At 47.7% G+C, this 21476-nt stretch overlaps 1 protein-coding gene across 1 annotated transcript; it reads right to left on the reverse strand.

Moving 5' to 3' along the window:
• Positions 1–1923: 1923 nt before the first annotated feature.
• LOC105701534 lies at positions 1924–20251 on the reverse strand. Its single transcript, XM_012428358.2, has 6 exons — positions 20083–20251; positions 8599–8991; positions 8326–8482; positions 6877–7701; positions 5371–6264; positions 1924–4934 (listed from the first exon to the last, which is right to left on the reverse strand). The coding sequence occupies exons 2-6, from the start codon at positions 8930–8932 to the stop codon at positions 4268–4270; spliced, it is 2877 nt and encodes a 958-aa protein (XP_012283781.1). The 5' UTR covers positions 8933–8991; positions 20083–20251; the 3' UTR covers positions 1924–4267.
• Positions 20252–21476: the final 1225 nt, after the last annotated feature.

Below are 21476 nucleotides of genomic sequence, written 5' to 3' on the forward strand. Positions count from 1 at the left end.
TTGAACGATCTTCGGTGTTACTCGGCACCATTTTCCACGCTTGAACCGGTAGCTTCGCGAGTCCGCTCGGGGATCCCTTAGGTACAATTGCAAATTCTCAGAGCTCCTCTTAGTACTTCTTAACACTTCCCAGTGCTAATGCGAACCGAGTCTTCCGCATCCCCGACGTGGTTTTTGTCTAAGTTCTTATCATGGCGCGTCGTTCCACGTAAAGTTCATCTCAGTCTATAACAAAAGTTTTCAGATTTCGTTCCAAGAAACTCTCAGCATAATTAAGCCTACTCGACGCACTCAAATTCACAGACTTCTAAATTTGCCATCAATGGAAACCGCAGTTTTCGAATGTCTTGTGGCGTTTCTCTCAATCCTTAGCGCCATTTTCAGGTTTCGCTTAAAAAAAAAAAAACTCTCAGCGTTCCTCAGCCTGCTCAACGTCTCCAAATTCACAGGCTTCTAAATGTAGCCCTAATGCAAACTACGGTTTCAGAACCTCTTGCGGCATTCCTCTCAATTCTCAGAGTCGTTTTTAGGTTTCGCTCCAAGAAACTCTCAGCACTCCCCGGACTGTTGAATGCATTCAAACTCACGGGCTTCTAAGTTCGGCGGAGGCGCCTCGGGGCTCTATAAGGTGCTGGTCGCTCCCCAGGGAGCGGTCGGCGACATCCTCTCCTTGGCCGGGGCCCGGGGGGTCTCGAGTTAACATCGCGTCGGTCCGAAGGCGTCTCGGGCGTCGCGACGCCAACTCCTCGCCGCAGGTGGTCGTCGGTCGGACCACGACGAAGAGTTACGAGCTCGTTGACGCCGAGCTTGGGTACTACTCCAGGAGTGGATGCAGGTGTGTACCTATAGGGGCATAACTGGCTTGAACCTTTCAACCCCACCATCCGAGAGGAGAGCCGCCCTGTGGATCGTCGTGTATATCATCACCCCGTGTATCACCCCGTGTGCACGCCTGGCCGCTTAACGCCACCGTTTTACCCCGTTTTACCCCGTTTACCCCGTTTACCCCGGTTACCTTGGACCGACGCAAGCGCTCCACTTATTGTCAGTCTGGATGCCGACCAGGACTGGACACTCGTCTCTCGACAAAAACCGAGCTGGCTTTCAACATCAACAGGAAACGCCTCGTCGCAAGAAGAGTCCCGGAGGAGTTTCGGCTATTGTCTTGAGAGTCTCCAGAATTTCTACACAAGAAACCCATTTTCGACGGAACGGTGAAATCTTGTATTTGCCATCTCGCTATCGCGGAGTCTGTTACCTAACGATGTTATTTTACATTTATAGAGAGAATATCCGAATTGCAGAGCGTTCGAGTGAAGGGCTGTTATAATGAGAGTGGAGATAACGGACACTGGATAGGGAAGCTGGAATAATAGAAAAATTCTCATCGTGAGGTCACTGATTAAACTTCATAACGCCTATTCACGGTTTCAACATTCCTCGAGGGATTCGTGTTAAAACTTTTCATCGTAGCGTGTGTCGGTAAGATAATTGAAGATTTTTTAGTCCGTATAGATATTCATTTAGTAGTGGACAATATTCTTTTCGAGATAATTACGTATTTAAATGAAACAGCCTGGAAGGCAGCAAGAAGTGATCAACTATGCCCAACAATACCCTGTTAATTAATACGTGGTTCGATTCCTAAGAGTAAAGATCTGAACTTTTACAAATTTGTCCATGAACTTATGGAACAACCCAACAGTGGCGAAATCAAATAATAGGGATTGAAACAATGGACGAAATAACTGAAAAATCCACACCATGCATTCACTGATTAAACATACATAACACCCATTCACGGGTCAAACATTCCCCCAGGGAATTCATGTTAAAATTCTCGACCATTATATTGTTAAAATAATTCATCGAAAAAAATCTGCGTTTCTCTCGGGACACTTTTTCCGAAGTTACTTGCACCCGTTTAGTAGAAGCATCGTTACGTTTATTTAGAGTCGGTACACCAGTCGTTTTACAGCGATTAGGGTAGTTAACTGTCGATTAGAGATTTCTGTCAAGACCGAAGTCGTACCGCGGGCCGTGTGAATTCCGCTCGCAACGTGTCGGTATTTACAGTGTACAGAGCCCATACCGAGAGTATCGATCTTCAGGTGGATAACGGTACGGTAAAAAGGTTTAAAGTTTCCGCTGGCAAAACGCTCGCGCTGGAAGAATAAAATAAAAAGGGTAGAACAAAAAAATAAGAGGGGAGAGTAGGAGGGACCGGAGGAGTTACGTGGTGTGTATCGTAAACGACTCCACTTTTTACGTCGTAAATGCTTACGTAAATGCGCGAACGTAGCCACGTAGGTTACGGCAGTGCCTGCAGTGCTTCGAAACACTTTTTGATTGTCTCTACTTGATTTTTAGGTATTAAAAGTCATTATTCCAGGGGCTCCACTCGGGCTTACAGTGCAACCCCCGCGGTTCAAGCCGGGTTTGCGGATATGCTGCGCGACGATATTCTTATCACGATTATCAAATTTCCGCATTTTCGACCACTTGCTCTCTACCACTCTGTATACAGGTACCTACACGCACTTTCATTTTCACACCCGAATAACCGTAATTACACAAAATTACCGGCAATGTTCGCATAATCCAAGGATTTTTTCCTACGTCGTTGTATAAGTTACAACCGTTTGGGTTGTAAGTTAAAATCCCAAGGATTACCTTCCCCTGGTTGTTACATTTCAACGTACAATTAAATATAAATCATGCAAACGATGTTCCGTCCCAACAAACACAGCCCACTAAATGCGTAACCATAACGTTACGCAGGAACGTAAAGTATGTACACTCTTTTTTCTTTTTTGGAACCGCCACGGGCGTTCGTGAAACATATACCGTGTGTAAAAAGAAATATATATCGTAGTGATCGGCATTCGATACATAGCGTAGATACATTCCGAAGATACAGCACCGTTACAAAGAGTCCGTGCAGCGGGTTCGCCGCATTTCTGCATCTTCCACCTATGTAATACAGTTTTTTTTTTTTTTTCATATTACGGTCATCCATACGATACGTATGAAATTTACGTAAATATCTGTATTGAGTCAGTAACTAATATATACCTGTAAATATATATCTTTGACATATGTCTTTCACATAAACTACACCTTAAAATGCTTCGCCTACACAACTATGACGTATGTTCAGGATATCTAATCGCGACGCAAACGAGCCATGTCTAACAGACTTTCCCTTCCACGTTAGTAGAGTACCTACAACGTTTCTCTATTTCTAAAATCAACGACACGTAAACTACACGTAGACTAATTAACTGTGTTTGCTGGGAGAGAAGCTTAGACATCGACTCACATTTGTATAGTACGGTTGCAATTATTTCCTAGTTATTTAGACCCTGGATAGAGGTTTCGCGCTTTCTGAAGGTCCGAGACCAGCCCGTCGTCGCGCAGCATCCGTAGGAACGTACTTTCGTGCGGATAATGGTACGTCCGAGGGCGTTATCGAAGTCTTAAACCTATGGTATCGTGAAGCGTAGACCCAGCACCATATTTGACCTAAGTATGTATCGTCCTCATCGCCTCGTCCTCGTCGAGGATCCCGACGAGGGGTTCGACCTGGGTACGTGCACCTGGCGCCGGACTCTACAGTGCCACTCGGACTCGGCGGGCTCGAGAAGGCCGAGAAGAAAGACTTAGCAAGTAATCGCAAGTCCCAATAAACCCGAATCAGGGGAATACACGTTTAAACGTACTCTAAACATCCATTGCACATTCCAATATCCGCCTCTTCTACATTGAAATCAACGTTTCCGCAGGGTCTACGTTACATTTACGTCATTATTATGTGTAATGGTCGTAATTTAAACGTTCACCGTGATAAACGCTTATAAGTATGTATGTTCTCAAAATTACTGGAATAATCTTCATTCAAAAACGTTATAGTCCAAATGTAAACAAAATCACTCGTGATGTGTGGTCTGAAAATCCCATTTTGTAAACAAAATCATTCGTAGGGTGAAAACCGCTGCATTTCTCCCGCATTTGCGTGTACAAAACGTGTGCATTCCACTGTATTGCGATTCATGGAACAATAGCGAGCAGTCGCGGAGGCAGTGTTAGGATTAGAGGAAGGAACAGAGGCGAGTGGCCAGTGGAAAGTTTGGCGCGGTCGGGCCCGCCGAAAGGGAGTCGTCCGCGACGAGGCGTGTCTCCGGAGCAGCGTCTTCAGCCTCCAAGGAAAACGTCCTCAGACCTGGTTGCTAAAGGACCGGCACTCTTCTCGTGGGAGCCGGGGCGTTCAGATCTGCATCTCGGGCTCGGAGTCGTCGTGGAACCAGCTGGAGGAGCGTTGGCTCTCGGCGACGACGCTCTCGCGGCCGGCGAACCTGGCGGCCCTGGCGAAGGTCTCGGTGGACGAGGCGACGACGGACCGCCGGGCGACGCGCGGCGTCGTCTCCGCGGAGCTGGGCTCCTCGGTCGTCCAGGTCGGGAGGCCCCTGCCGGCGGGGACGCCCCAGTGCTCGGTGAACTCCGAGCCTGACCTGGCGAGACTCGGCTGGCTCAGCGATCTGGCCAGCGAATCCGCCTCGTAGGAGCTCACGCTGGTCAGGTCGTCCCGGTCGACCCGCGCGAAGTCGCGCACCGTCATCTCCGACATGGAGCGCAGGTCCGCCTCGCTGCCGCCCCGGGTCGTCGAGCTGAGTCTGCGGAACCGCGTCCCGGGCAGCAGACCGGCAGGTCGTCGTTCCTGCCCGATAGTCCTCATAGAGCTTCCACCGTCGCTCTCGTACTCGTACAGCGTCGGCAGCGACGACCGCCGCGACCTGGTGTCCCACTCCGCGGACGACTTTCCGCGCTGCTTGTAGCGTTGGCCGCTGCGGCCTGATTGCGACCCCGACCCGGCCGGCGGACTCAGGATGCGGATGATCACGTCCCACTTCGCGGGTGGGAAGAGATTCGCGTATCTGGACACGGAACATCTCTCGTTAAATAATTCACCCGACACAGATGTTACGTACTTTGGTAATATTGCCGTACACGTAAAGATATGTCGTTGCGATAAATCCCTGGAATCCGATCTGGACGGATTTAACCGATACGTTGATGACAAATGTACATTATAGATCTCGAGTTAATTGCACAAATTATAAATTTTATCACAACGTATCGTTACGAGTGTAGGCAAAACGGACCTATATATTTAATTATCTAAATATTAATTATATATAGAAATGTGCGATGATGCTATTATCTTCGCATTAATCATGGGTCCATTTGAACTTCGATTAAGAAACTTAGTAAAGTTCCGTGCCAAATACATGCATAAGCGCTTGCAGAGTGTATGGTTATAAACGACGTGAGAATTGAAGGTATGGAAGTAAATTTCCCTCTCAATTATACCTCGCGTCCTTGCGAATCAGTTCGTAGTCCTCCCGGACGACGGCCTCGGTAAGAAGAGTCCTAAGAGTGCTCTCCGTGGTGATGATCTCGCGCCACCTGGAGCGTTCGTCCTCGCTCAGCTCTGCAGCGTACCTGGGCTCGAGCACTCTGGCCAGGGCGAACCAGGGTGGACTCTGGGTCTCGGTTTCTGGTCCAGCATCCCTGGGCCCGGGTCTGCAGGAGATCTCTACCCTGGGCGTGTACGTTGGCTCTATGCTGATGTCAGGCTCGACATGGTGATCGTTCGGCGTCAGGGGCATCGGTTCGTTCGTGATCGTCAGGTTGGAGGCGCTGCTGACGTCGGAGAAGTTCTCCCACTCAGGGGGCGGCAGGGGTACCTCTTCCGAAGGGTAGTTCCTGATGGTGACGTCCCACTTGGGGTCGGGTCTCGCCCGGTACTCGGTCACCTGACGACGGTGTCGCTCCACGTCCTCAATGGTCTTCTTTTCGGTGACGGTCCTCAGGAAGACGTCGTCGACCTCGTGGGTCGTGATCTCGGGTCTCCTGGGTCTGGCCACCACAGCTTCTACCAGGGGTTCCACCTGTTCTCGGTGCAGCTCCTCTCGGTAGTGCTCCGAGGAGGCCTGGTAGCTCTCCGAGGGCACGATGGGTGGCGGAGGTGGAGGAGTCGGCGCCAGGATGCTGGCCACCCTGTACTTCGCGTGGGTGGCGTCGGTCACCTCCGTGATCGACCTCGCCTCCATCATCTCCGTGCTCAACGAGGTCAGGGATCGAGGTCGACGCAGAATCGTCGCAGTGGGGGCTGGAGGTGGTGACGAAGGTGGTGATGGCGGTACAGGGCTCGTCGTCGTCTCTACGATCTCCTGATGGCGCTCGGCCTGCTTCCTGAGAATCCTGAAAACATAAAATTTATTAGTTTAAAACCCCAGGTCCGCAATATGCGATTATACAATAATACACCAATAAAAGATTTTTGGTACGAAATTAAATTCACGTTATTGAAATTTAAACGGATATAATACAAAATATGGGACAGAATAGTTTTTTTTTTAATTTTGACTTTGACCACTTTCATGATTATGAGCATCTTTATTCATTTCGGAGGCCATAGTCATCGTGTATCACACGATGAAGGAGGTAGCGCGGATCGGACGGACCTTTAATTAATACCTCGAACAATTCCCCGGCAACTGTGCATGTGTAAGTAGACCTTTAAGAGCTCAAGGTGGCTTTCTACCATCCGAGTTCACCGACATCTCTAGAGCCCGAAAGTAGTTCAAGGAACTGCTATAAACTCTGACACGAACGCATCCGAATCGCTCAGAGAATAGACATTTATCACGCTCTAAAACGGTGTCATTGGACTGACAAATACATTCGAGGAGGAACATTTGCCCAAAAAGAACGACTAAGAGTAACATTCCGGGTAGAGAGACCCATCCATCAGAAGGTCTCATGCTCTCATCAAACTCTACAAGTACTCGATCAATTCCAAGAATGAAATACCTGGAGTACACTGGAGGCGTCTGCTGCCTGGACACGGGGGAGCCCGCGGGAACGTGGATATCCGGGACGTAGGTGAAGGTGGTGACGCCTCTTCCCATGGGACTGTCAACGGATTCCCTGTAACACTCCTCCCTTTCGAGGATGGTGGTGAGGTTCCTCTCGAGGGCGACGCTAGCGTCGGATTCCGAAGGTAACGGGCTTGGAGGTGGTGGAGGTGCCCTCTTCACCCTCATCTGCACGTCGAATTTCGGCTCGATGGGCAAGGCGACCGGATGCCGAGGAACTCCGACCCTGGAGGCGTTGGCTGCGGTGATGGCGGTCGTTTCTGCATCCGCCACCGACTCGGAGTAAAGAGACCCGGACATGCGAGCTTCGACCTGTTGCTGATGATGTTGGATGAAGATCTTGTTGTCGTAAGAACCGGCCGAAGAGACCGGCAAGGACCGCTCTTCGTCTACCTCGGAGTGGCTCTCCGAGGGGTAATCACTGGGCAACGTGTCCGAATGATCCACCACCAGGTTCACCTCGCTACCGAAGGACGATGCTGCGCCATGCATCACTGCATGCGCCCTAGGGATCTTCAGGCCCTCGAACATGGAGATGTTCCCTAGGGAGGATCCGGAGAGTTTGGTGATTTCTGACCCCGTTCCACTGCCGAAAGGTTGACGATGGATGACTCGGATTGGCCGGCGTTTTAGGCACATGTAGGAACATCCTAGACCCAGCAACAGGAGCGACAGGAACAACAGGGCGCAGATGATCATCAGGATCTGGAAGCCCTTCAGGGCCGGCTCTGCTATCAATGGCGGCGCTGGCGTCGCCAAGCTGCGAGAAAGACATGATGAGCATCGGTTCATAATTCAGGAATCCTCAAATTTGGGTTTACTCCTTCAAACCATCACATCTTACTCTAACATCAGTTACATAATGTAACATCCTGCACCATGTGTTGAATCGGTTCGTAAATCCGCGGACAAATAATTTTGCAGCGAATATCAAGCCCAATCCGTAAATAAATGTGGCAAGAAGTGACCTACAGGGTCAGAGAATGCAATATCAATGAACATGAGGTTTCTTTTCTTGAATACAATTTTTTCAATCTTTCCAAATTTGTCCATGAAATTGTGGAATAACCCCATGCCCGCTTCCCTCTGGAATGTTTAGTACTAAACTGTTAGCAACGGTTGTTTCCGAAAATTCATCAGGAAACTCGACAGAGTTTCGCGCCAAATATGTACATAAGCGCATATAAGTGCAGAGCCTTATAGCACGGTCAAGGCGCGAAACACTCAACCATTAACGCTTAATCATTATCTGCGAAGTTCAGCCTGGCTAGATTGGGTAGAAAATATTCTCTCTTGGGTAGGTCGATTGAGATAATGATAGTTTCGACAGGGTATTCGAAATCGGAGTCCACTATCATAGCAGAAGAGCAGGATGTGCACTCACATGCTAGCCGGTGGGGCAGGTGGCGAAGGCGCAAACGGTGGTGGGTATCTGCAGACGATAGTGATGACCTCGTCGCCATCCATTTCCAGCCCAGGATGGAACCTCACGACGATGTTGTTCGTGAAGACACGCTGTGGGTCCTGCCTGGTGCCGCATCCTGCGTAGGAGAGAACATCCAGGTCGGGGAGGATGAGCAAGGTGTGCGGAATAGCTTTATAATGCTATTCAAGATGGCGGCGTTGTTGGGATTGCGAGATGCAGATTCCTCCTTACCTTTCAGGGGCAGCTCCAAGGTGGCGGTGTTCAGCCCACGTCCCTTCACCATGCAGGCGGTGTTCTTTTCGAGATCTGCGTAGGCGACCCCATAGAAGGGCTCCTCGAACTTCAGCTCGACCTCCATGCTACCCTGGCTGCAGTTCAGGAAGGCCTTGGTGCGGTTTAGGAAGATCATCGAAGAGATGTCGTCCAGCTTGGTGACATGACCATCCAGCACCGTGCTCGGCGGTAATCCTGGTTGATACTCGATGCTGTTCCCCTGGGAGGCATAGTTGCTTTGGCTGGCTGCTGGAGAGCAGCTCCACAGAAGAAGGACCAGAAGAGGCAGCATGGTCAGTCGGTTCCCGGGCGAAAGCGTTTAAGGGCATATGATGGCGCACCTCCTAACCGCTGAAAAAAAATAAATAAAACCCCTATTATTACTCAATCACCGACACTTTACATCGTGATATCTAGAATTTGAAAACGTGCAAAGAGGTACCGAGAAGCTACTCGACAGACGGTCACAGAAATGTGGAATATATCAACGACTGAAGTTGTAATTTAACAAATAAAAATGAATTTCTTCCACGTTGAATATTCCGTGTGATCGAGTATTACCTAATTTAACCCAGGTTATTCGCGAGTATTTCATTCCTCCAACGCCCTGTTAATACGACGTATGATACCCCCCGAGTTTCCATTTTTATACGTATAGCTGATTAACAATTAGCAGTCTTGGTACTCATGGAACGTCTTTCCGGTGAACCGCCGATTCGTGCCTCCTCGCATTCGGTCGTTTAATGATTCGTGGCGCGTCGTTAATTCCGCGTGTCCAATTACGATAAATTATTTCCTTCGGCCCGTTGTTGTTTTATCTTTATCTATATCCGACATGCGTATTTTCTACCGCTGCGTCGTTTATCGTGTACTTGGTAATTACCGAAATCGACGGAGCGATCGCGAGGCCGCTCGGGTGGAGTCGCGCCGATCTTGAGCTCCGGTCTCTTACGGGCCGATCAGAATCGGGCCGTGTCTCAACTTTCACTCTCGACAATTCCGTAGGACCCGATCGCCGACGGCACGCGTGAATACGGCACAAGGACGTCGAACGCGTGTCTTGGCATATCCGTTAATAAGGCGAGTCTCTTTGGCGAACGGCAGCCTTGCGGATATGCAGCCAACCAAAGCCCGAGCGCGACTTCTTCAGGAGGAACAAAAAGATAATTTCATGCCATTTCGAAAAAGTAATATAAATGATGTAATCGTAGGTTAAAAGTACAAAGCATTCCCAAGGTGCAATTACTTATACAATAATGTCAATGGAATAACATCTCTGATATTTTTTTTAGGGGTAAATAGGTTCGACGAACAGCAGGATATGGAGTCAATTTTGAGATCTCAAAACGCGACTTGTTCAGATGGAACGAAAAAATAATTTCATGCCATTTCAAAAAAGTAATATAAATGGTGTAATTACGGATTATAAGTAATAACAGACTTAAATATGAATAATATTCCTGTTTTCTTAAGGCGGTTTTAGTGAACGGCGGGACATCCAATTAACCACAGACAGTGAAAACAACTTCTTCAGGTCGGAGGAACAAAAAAGGGTTTTATGTCACTCTAAAAGATCGACGTAAATAATGCAGGAGGAGATTAGGTATATATAATACGAGATTTAAATGTGAATAACATTCTCGCCTTTTTAGGAATATTAAAGGTTTTGGTGAACGGCAGAGAACGCGATACGAGATTCCGCCTACTACTTCCTCAACCTGGGTAAATAAAAAATTATATGACGCATGCATAAATTCAGATTCTGTTGCTTTTTGCTGGAATGGGACTTTCTGGTGAAAGGTAGACCCGCGGAAATGCAGTTAACCCGGGATACTGCCCGGGTGATTAAAAACTATATCTGGCCCCGTATAAATTGCGTTCACGTTATTAGCCGAAGAAACTATGCATATACAACGAGCGTGATAAAACTTTTATGAAGCAGAATGCCGGAGACTTTAAAAAAATCCTGGACGGGTTTGAATGTGGCAAAAAAGAAAATACCACTGAAAATACGGTTTTCTACGGGATGATAAATGCACAAACGTCGGACCGCACTTCAAGGTGGTTCATCAAATTTTGAATCGCGCCAGGAGGCTTTAAAAAAAATTCTCAACGGATCTAAATATGGTAAAGAATAAGGTCCCATTGGAAATACTGTTTTCCACGAGATGATAAATTCACAAGCGTTGAATCGCATTTCAAGGTGGCTTATCACACGCTTTGAAACGCGCCAGGAGGTTCGAGCTCCAGCCAGGAATACAGTTATAAATCTCTGAAACATCTCTCGGGACCATCTCGGATTTAGTGGCGAAACAATTTCGGTCGATTTACCGCTACCCGAGTGGATCACCGAAACGCCGCTTGGGACTAATTACTGAACGCGCGATAATTGTCGGGATTAAAAGGAACGGCGTAACGAACCGCAATATGATATGCGCTTCTCGTGTCCGTCTTTCCGTTTCCTCGTTATAGATGCGTCCGCAGCATCCGACCATTGATGAACCGACCCCCAAATATCGATACTTCTACTCATTACTTGCATCGAGAAAAAAAAAAGTACCGATAGATAACAAAAACATCCTTGCCCCTACTCCAAGAAATTTATTGCTCCTAGAAAATAATATAGAAACTACGGATAGAATTAATGTTGTCCCGGTGGAAATAATCGTTTATCTCTTGTCGATATAAGAAAAATCTTTCGGGACAAGAATTCGACAGGCCAAATTGAAGTGTTGACGTTCGTTGTTGCAAGTAAAACATTCTCGTTATGGCTGTGGATGTTTTCTTTTTACACTGGTGTGTTGGTATAAACAGGTGCAAGGAGAATCGAAAGTGCGATGGATACCGGATATCGACAAAGCGGCGACGCCATGGTCGTCGTCGGAATTCCATGGACGTGGTGCGAGTCGACAAGGGCTGCGCTGCCGGGAAGTCGGGATACGTCCGGGAGTTTAGCTCCTCTTGCGTCTCCGTCGTCCAGGAGTAGCATGCTCCGGTGCACCGAGCACCGTTACCGGTTAGATACACCTCGGCTACCGTGCCGGACGGAACGATCGCTGCAGCTCTTCGTTTCCCCCGACGCGGAGGGCCCTCTTCTTGCGCACGCGGAAGAGGACTTTAACGACGTGCCTCGAATCGTCGCTAAACCCGATCCACACCTCCTAGGCACCCCGATCGATACCGTTTATCCGAGATTCGAGATCCGAGAGGCGATTTTCCCGGGGAATGCCAGGGCAGTCTCGTCACGCGGTCTTCTGGGAAACCGAGGACAAGAAACTCTAAACGACTCCCTTCGGAGCAGCTCTAAAGGTCGCAGCCCCTGCCTGAGATTACATCCTACTAGATAATATCATTCCCGAAATTCTACCAAGAGAGGATCCTTTCTTGTATTTTAACGCAATAGTTTCAGAGGCGCCTACGAGGGAAATCTTAGATTTTTAATACCCGAACTCACGTGGAAATTAGCTGGAGATCCCAAACAAGAATCAGTGGAAATCACTAAAAAGTTGCCAGAATTTTAAGGCCGACTGTCGCTTGTTATCGAATCGCATTGTTGTTCATCATATGAGATGAAAACCAATCGGTTTTCAGACAAGAAAATCGATTCCATTGATTTCCGAGTTAACAGCCCCTCAGGCGCCACTGTAATGACTTTTTCATGTGTGTTGGTCTCCTTACAAAGCCCCACTACAGTGAATTTTTCATGATTGGCGATTTCCATGAAACGTCCCTACAAAGGCTTCCCTCTGAACTCTGCTTTTTTTAAAAAGCGTCGGAGTACTGGCTCCCCTCTAAATTCAATTTTTCAAATCGCCAATATAAAAGTTTCTCTCTGAGCAGCGTTTTTCGATGGAACTCCGATATGATGACTTCTCTTTAAACAATTAATTTATAAAAAAAAAAGGCACTGTGGAGGTATTTGTTAACGTGCACCGAAAGTTAGTTAAATTTCCTCGATTTGCATTCCATGGCTATGGGGTTAATCCAAAATGTATTTTCAGAAAATACGGAATGTCGGCCGGTTCTGATAATGACCATCTTATATTCCTTGAAATAATGTGAATAACAACGAACCGCCGCGTTTGAATACCTGCGCGGTCCCGATACTTGTTCACATAATATCATGAATATTTATTCGAAACGATTAACCGGCCGGGAAAAAAGATGCGGCCGAAAATTTACCGACCGGTTGCATTCCCGGTGAGCAGCACCTGCCCTGCCGCATCCCGGCCAGATTAAGAGCCGCGCAATAAGTCTCTCGCGAGAGCGGTAAACCTCGGCGAAAATCATAAATTCGTCGGAATAAAAAGAGGACCGAGGTCGGCGATTCGCCCCGGCGAGTCCATCCCGGACCGAAATGGCGGATCTCATTCGCGAGGTGTAATCTCGCGGTGAACTTTATGCCTCCCGTCTATCCTCGTGTGCTGTTTCTGACATGTAGACTCGACCTTCGCGGCTTCCCGTCGAAAGTTCGGCGGTTCCGCAAAGTTCCAATTCTTACAAGATTTACCGGTCTAACTTGTATGAAATAGAATAACCATTTCGTTTCGAGATTTTTCAAGCTTCGGTTAGATTGAAACGCTTGCTGTTTCTGACACATGCTGCAATGCATCGTAAAATACGGCGTATTTTTTTATACAGGTAAATCGGTGAGTTTAAGGTGATGTGAAAGTGGCATCGAAGATGTTTTGTTTATAAAACTTTTCTCCCAACTCGATTTACCGAATAGCTTAAAACTTTACAACGTGAATAGGGCGACTATAAGGAAGGTCCTGAAGCTCATGAAATTTGAATTCTTTTCAAATTTGTTTATAGGTATTTTAAAAATAGTTTGTAAAAAATGAAATTTCGCGCGTTTTAGGACCTACCTTAGGGTCTCCATATTCATGTTTTAAAGTATGAAACGATTTGAGACACCCAGTTCGTAGAAAAGTTTTATGAACAATTGAGCTTTCGGATGCCGCTTTCACATCCCCTTAAGAGGTAAAAACCATCCTGAACTTTCGCCCTTAAAAATGGGTTCTTTCTTGCGAACGGAATATTTCTCAATCTCGTTCTGACGTTTGAACCCGACCTTCGTGACTTCCTGTCGAAGGTTCCCCAAAGTAATTCCACGATTTCCAGGTCTAACTTATATGAAATGGAATAGCCATTCCATTTCGAGATTTCCCAAGCTTCGATTCAATTGAAACGTTTCCGAGAACTTCTAGATTCTGCTGAGAAAAATCGACTCTAAGCTTCTTGGCGAACAAAATGATCGAAAGAATCGAGAATTTAAAAATTCAACTTTCAGCGAAAGTATCTCAGGAATTAGCACTTATAAAGGAATACTCATTTTCGTAGGTACTAAGAAAATATATCAAAACCAATGAAATCCGCTTTTGGAATTCATTCGATCACCTTTTACGGGTGAAATTGACAGTTTCGTGTCGGATTTTCGCAACGATGCAACATTTTCCATGCGAATCTATTCGTACGCGAAGAAAATCCGTATAAACTTGAAAATTGGGTCCCTGGGACGATTTCCTCGTGAGATCGATAATTTCGACCCTGACCGTTCGATCGCGGATCTCATTCGTGCAATCTCGAGGTGTACTTTATCCTCCTCGTGTGCCACGTGGACTCGACCTTCGCGGCTTCCTGTCGAAGGCTCGGTTCGTCTCGACATCGTCATAGATCTCCGTGTATTCCCGTGTTCCTCTTCCGTCGACCTCGAAACTTTCGAGCATTGTCCCGACGAGCGTGGAGCAGATAGTACCCTGGTGTGCAGGATTCGCCAGGAGAGTCGTTAAGGTCGTAGGAAAAATCGACGACATAGCTGCAACCGTGTTGCGTGATGCCTCCAGGCGCTAACGTTGCACTTAGGGTTGCCGCAATCGGTTCAATTGTGCCGCGATTACCGGTCAGGAGTGTTTAACCGACGGCGGGAGATGCCTCTCGGAGATTACACGGTGGGGATTTCTTAAGGGACCTGATTTGCATTTTTCGAGGGGGATACATGGGCGACTCATTAAGGGACCGGTAAAGTCGGCTAAACGGCGAACATCCTCCAGTTAAGACCTCCAAATGGATTGAAATGGACGGAAACTTCTCCTTATCTCGTCCCTTCTCCCGTTATCGTTAACTCTAGACTCGTTATTGGAGATGCCGAGGATGTATTAGGACATTGACACTTCCCAGGGCCGATGGAAAAGTTCTTTTGAAACACCAATCGTGGCGCGAGATAGCCAGCGATAAAGTACGCGGTGCTTCTATTAAACGGTGTAATTATTCTCCCAATATGTGGAGAAAGGGCGGCGCGAGTAACATTCGGACCCAACGATTTCTCGTATCTTCCACCGTTAAAACAGCAAAGTGTATTTATCTCGGGCCATAAAAAGACACAGTTACGACATTTTCGCTTAACTGTACAGTAAAATTACTCCATTTTACACCTTTGCGCGCACAGATAACGAGTTTAAAGTAAGGCTGCATGCATACCTAGAACGGTATGTTCCTCGGGGTTGCGGTTATCTTTGGGAAATCAAATGTCCTATCTGCGGTACTGTAAAAATATCTTGTCGAGCAGAACAGGATGGACATGCCCCTGTGTCAAATTTTAGTCCCATGTGTCCTGGGTCTATAAAATAGATTTTGTTCTACAAAATGAAATTCACTTCTCGTTGCCGCAATTGATGCATGATCACCTTTTCACACCTTTTCTGTTTGTTTTTCATTTTCATTTACTTCGCATCAGGCCTCGACACAAACAGTGTTCGATGTCACGTACAAGTCGCGACGTGTCATTTGTGACATCACGTAACATTACGAAACCGCACGAAAGAAAAAAATACTCGTTTGACTCACGCGAGTTCCTTCGAGTCGAGTGCATCATATTTAAATCGACCTACCCGAAGTTAACTATTGAGTAAACCATGAAATTTTCGAAAGTACTGTCCTCACTTTCGATTAAATGAATTTACATAATACCGATTTCTTAAAATCTCCTCCTTCGAGGTCACCATCCCGCTTCTTGCGCACGAAGTATAAATAAACGAGCAATTCCAATCGAGTCCATCGTATTCAAATCAACCCACCTAAAGTTAACTATTTAATAACCCATGAAACTTTCGAAAATAATAGCATCCTCCCGTTCGATTAAACGAATCTACATAATGAGATACCAATTTCGTAAGAACTCGTCCGAGGTCCCTCCCCTGCATTTAACGCACAAAAATAAACGCTAAATGAACGAACAAATTCGAGTCGTGTACATCGTATTTAAATCAACCCACCTAAAGTTAACTATTTAATAACCCATGAAACTTTCGAAAATAATGGCATCCTCCCTCGATTAAACGAATCTACATAATGAGACACCAATTCCTTAAGGACTCCTCCTTCGAGGTCACTACCCTACTTCTTGCGCACGAGGCATAAATAAACGAACAATAAAGCCGTCTACATATGTAACTCAAGTGCGCTCGCAAAAGGTTCGACTTGTTACCCGTGACATCACGAGACATTACTATGTATGCCCTGTCATTCGAGCGGTCATAATTGTCAAACATTCCCAACAGTGGCGCCGTAGAGGTAAAAAACTCAGGCCCGACCTGTCCCCCGACAAAACGCCGCGCGTCTCCGTATTTTCCCAGCGGTAAGAAAGTAATACGCGTTAAACCGAGGCATAACCATGACAATGGTTTAAGCGGCATCGAGATTTATGCGCTCGTTAAGCCGAACTCGTTCCGGGCCCGAAAAGAATGGACTTGAATTTCGGGCCCGGCTTCGCCAGGCGTAAACCTTACAGGCCCGAGACGTCTTCACCGTGATTTGTGGCAACTTCCCTCGGCCTCGTCGAAACGAATCACCGGCAAAATGCATGCCCAGCCGGTAAATTCTTCCACAGGTACACGCACCCATGCACCATGCACTTTCATAGGAAAGTTCGCCCGTGGATGGAAGTTAACGGGCGGGGGATAAAAGCCTCGCCAAACTGAGAAATTGGGAAAAAAAGCGCCTCCAAACATGGATTTTGTCGTTCCCATGCAAATGCCGGCGGATAATTTCCCAAAAAGGGGAAAGGTGTTAAATAAAGTGCGACGTCGTTCTCAACTTTATTGAAAGTGAAAATTACACTCAGTAGAATAGTAAAGGCGGTTCCAACATTAGGAATATCTATTACTTTCATATCTTATCACCAGGAATGAATTAACTTGTAAATGTGGGAACTACATATAGGCACTTGATTAAAATAGTACAATCCTATTGTTATATACTAGTGGCAGTTTCTTGAAATTGTGCAATTTCAGTGGTTGGTTTTTTCTGGACTGGTCGGGTGTGCAGTTTGGACGGTTCCTTGTGTAGGCTTGGAAATGTCTTGAGAGGGAACGGATGCGACATGTCCGGGTAAAAAGTGAGGTTAGAGCTCCCTTAATCAAAGGGTTCACGCAGCACTTTACCCGAGCACGCTAGGTGGAGGTTGAAGCCATCGTTGGAGGAAGGCCTGGGTTATTGCAAAACCTCCGGTACGATCGAAAAGCATGCAAGGTTCTTCATAGGCGTATCCGTTACCGACATAGTAGAGCGCGTTACAGTCCTTGAGACTCCCCGACAGCGCGTGACGTCACTCCTGCAAGAACTTTTGCCTATTCCGCGCGCGAACGTGCACTGCGAGGCGCAAGTACGCTCCGGACCAGAACTAGGCACTTTTGCCGGCAAAAGAGTGAGAGGGGCGATCGTCGAACGACATTCTGCAGCACCGGCGTAAAGAGCAAAATGGCGCGGCGGCGAATCCTGCCAAGACGACGGAACGGTATTCAACTCGGCTCGTCCTTTTTGCCGTTATTCCGGGTTCCCCGGATGTGCCGTCTTGCTGTTCCGCCGTTTACGCGGATGAAATTACATTCGGCGATTGCCTAGTTGTCTTTCCTGGTTCCCAAGCCCGATACAATGTTACCAGAAACGCCCCTGGTAATGTACCATCGATTTCAGGCCGTGTCCGTATTCGTCAAAAGTTCCATCTAGTGTATAAATCAGGCAAGCGATGAAACTATTAATTTCCTACAGCACATCCTAATGTTGCATGAAATAAAAAATGATATGACGCCGATGCAGATATAACGAGAACAATTCAATTGCAATCAAAATTCATTTAAAATCGGCGAGTATTAGCCGACACTCTTTTGCGCATGTGCGTAGTGTAAGTACAAGAGGTGTTCGAATCTCAAATATTAAATACGTAGTATACTAATGCCAATTCGGATATTTCCAATTACGTCATCTTTTGGACACCCAAGAGAGGTTATGTTCGATACCACTCTTTAAATTCTGAAATATTTCCTAGATTGATTGTTTCAAGAAAACGTTCAAATCTCAACAGATCTAGCGTAAGTCCTTGTGTCTAGGTTGTGAATATGAAATAATTCAGTTTCACCGCGGTTCATCTTCGGCGTCGCGTTGGCATCTGCGCAACACTTTCGCATAACCTTAAAGCGAGGTCTCTCCCTGCGCAGTTCGATCACCCGAGTGACGCCGGGCAAGAAACGCGCGACGTAACGTCGATCTCGTTGTGTAAAAGACCCGTCCCGACTGGACCGTGCTCTCTTTTGACTTTCACTGGGCGCACGCGTAACGCCATGCGTGTGCGCGTGCGCGTGCGCGACCGGTCGGCGCGTGTGCGTGCGCAGCGGCCGCGGTCGGCCGCGCACCTTTCCATGTAATTCGCGGCGGCAGCGGCGGCGGCGCGGGTGAGTAAGCGCCATGAGGACCAGCCGTGCCCTGCACCAGTGACGTCACGCGCGACGCGGGATCCAAGATGGCGGACCCAGCGAAATCGACAGGACCGGTTTGCCGCGTCGCTACGACCGCCTAGCCAAATTCCCGGAAAATGCAAAAAATATGGCAAACTGCATGCGCGGCGCCGACGTCACCTTCAACCTTATCCTTATCGTAAGGATAACGTGGTACAACTATCTCATACATAACTTGACATCAAGAACCTCGACAATACTTCGACAAATACTGCTATATCTGACACCCTGTGCGCACTTCCAAGTCTCTAGTATGTCTCTTGACAACGCCCAAAACAAAGAGCTACCCTTTTGCATTTCGTTGCCCACTCATTCTACGATACGTTTTTCACACTTTTTGGGGCGATAAAAAGAAATGGTAATTTTGTATAGATTTAGTATAATAACTGTTTTGCTTTGTGCTTGCCTTCTTTGGGATTGAAAAGGTTAGGCTTGGCCGCGAGTTTTTGAGATGCGTTATGGCAGTGGTCATTTTACGAGTGTTTTATTTATTAAAGTAGAGTGTGCGAGTTTTGGTAAGTAAATCTCGGGTTTGTAAATAGTGCACGTGCAGTCTTGAATGAATTCCGCTACCCAGGTAATGAGAAACGTCAGCCATGCTGATTTTACGTTATGAATGCCTTCAGGGCGCTCCGTTATCCCACGAGTGGACGAGTCTAGTTTGGGAACTCTTCCTTTTCTGCATCTGCCCGTTAGGTTATGAACCGCATTGTGTTGGGGTATTCCGTTTAATGTTTACGCTCCTTCGCCGCAAAATTCTTCCCGCTGGGAGAGGACATAAACACCTCGACCGCACTGAATTCTTGGAACGCGCGCGCTCGTTACCTGACCCACGCTAGGATGTTCGTCGATACACAAAGTGACATTGCCGTAGTTACAGGCAAACCCATTTCCCTGAATTACCCCAAGGATTTTTCTCAATGGTTGAGATCATAAACCAAATACCTAAAGCCTATTGACAAAGTCTCGAGAATCATCGATGACGCTCCGTCTTAGTCAGCGGTAACTGGCATCCTCCAGGTTCCGAGGATGCGCATGCGTGTACGCGCCTGAAAGGCCTCCAGGATGCCAACAGTCCCACGTAATAAACAATATCAATACAATATTGGTAAACTGTACTTCGCACAACGGCTAAACATTCCAACGACCACTTCACTATCGAAACGTGAACATTTTGATATATTGACAGAGCCATGCAAATCTAATATCGCAAACATAACAAAATCCTACATACCCGACAATACATGTCCAACAACCGACATTACCTGAAACGCCGCCCTGGACAATAATATTCCTCCCCAAAAATCTAGAAGCGTCCAAACTGCAAACCCCCCAAAGATACCACCAACAACCATCCCAGCCAAATGCTTCCAACCTTGTTCCCAGTCGCCGTTACGCAGGCACTTTTACTTCTCGCAATCTCCTAGAAACCATCTCTAACCTAAACTTGAGGCTTTCTTCCTTCTCTGAGCGTAAAAATCGAACGTTCTGGACGTTTCTCGACATTCGCGGCGAGTCGGAAGCGAATTCGAGCCAGTTGGCCCGCAGGTGTCGTCACGGGTCGTCGCGGTCGACGAGCACGCGGGCGCCTCCGCGCACGCGCAGTGCGTCGAGTCACGCGGCGCGAGGGAAAGCCCTGGGTAGCTCTTACCCGTGGGTAGTCGACGGCGCGTCTCGTCGCGGCTCCTGGGCCCTCGTCGAGGTGGTCGCGCGCATGCGTGCCGGCCCTGGGCGAGGACGCGCGAGGGATGCTTCTTCGAGTGACAACCCCGGATCGGACACGGCGTCCGCGTTTCGTTTTCGAGGCGACCGGTCGCGACTAGCAGCCACCGACTGCTCGCCGATCCGCGCTCCGGCCTTCCGTTCCCTGCCGCTCTCGCCCGCGCGAGCCGCGAGCGCGCCCCCCTCCCCTCCCACCCGCAGCCCCCCGCCGAGCCGACCCGAGCGCGCTCCGAAGCCGATCCGAAGAACCGCGAGAGGCCCGAGAATTCTCTCCTTTTCACCTCTTCCCGCGGCGCGCCGTGCCCGGTCCCGCCCCCCACCCCACGCCCCCGAAGCGCCAGGGGACTCGATCCGCGGGCCCCCCCTCCCCCTCCTCTCCCCTCTCCCCTTTGCCCCTACCGTCGAGCGCGAAAAATCAAACAACGACCTCGACTTTCGTTTTTACGGAGAGGTACCCTCGTTTTTCTTCACTTTTATATTCACTTTCCGGACCCCATGCTTTTGGGACTTTCCCTGTTACTAGATGGGAAATTCACGGGATCCTGGGCCTTGGGCACTGAACTTTATATTAAATGGATGGCTGATATCCTATAAAATGGCGTGACGTTTTGAAGCGTGATAGCCCTCTCGTTTTAGGTACGTCAACTAATATTGTAGGATTTGCGAACGCGTCGAACAATGCGTCATTCAACTGTTGATTGTAGTAGAGGTGTATGCATTAATTTACTGGAAGAGAGTAATTGTCATTTTTATTCAAATACTTCTGAGAAAAAGAATAACCGTTTTACATGGAAATTATGTCTCTTCTGTCCTGTATACCTTAAACGTTTACGTTTGGGAATGGACGGTTCAAAACTTTTACATATGCGCACATGTTACTTATTTAGTATCGCTGCCCACGTGTCGTGGCGCTGGGGTGCCTCGTATTCGTCCAAGTCCTCTTCGTGTAGAACTAATCGGTATCAGCTATCCAGTTAGTATATAGGTCAAGGGTTTTGGGGTATTTTAACGGGAATTTAGAGGATATGGAGGATTTTAGAAGACGTGCAGTTTGTTCGTTAAGGACACGTCGTAGTAAGTAAACGCTCGAGATGTATTCAGCGGGCGGCACGGAATGTCCCGTGAATACGCAATGTCTCCTTTCGAATTATTCCTTTCTTTTTTTTTCTCTCTTTTGTTACAGGTGATGTGGGTATGTGTGGATGTCGTGTGTGGGCTGGCTGCGGATTTAGGATTGCCTCATGAGACCGGGCCCACGAGCCTTTGTCGAAGCACTCTCAAAGTGAACCGCATTATCTACACTTCACCCCTACGCTGGATAAC

Source organism: Orussus abietinus, unplaced genomic scaffold, assembly GCF_000612105.2.
Source record: "Orussus abietinus isolate OABI.00-Male unplaced genomic scaffold, Oabi_2.0 scaffold44, whole genome shotgun sequence".
Taxonomy (NCBI): Eukaryota; Metazoa; Arthropoda; class Insecta; order Hymenoptera; family Orussidae; genus Orussus; species Orussus abietinus.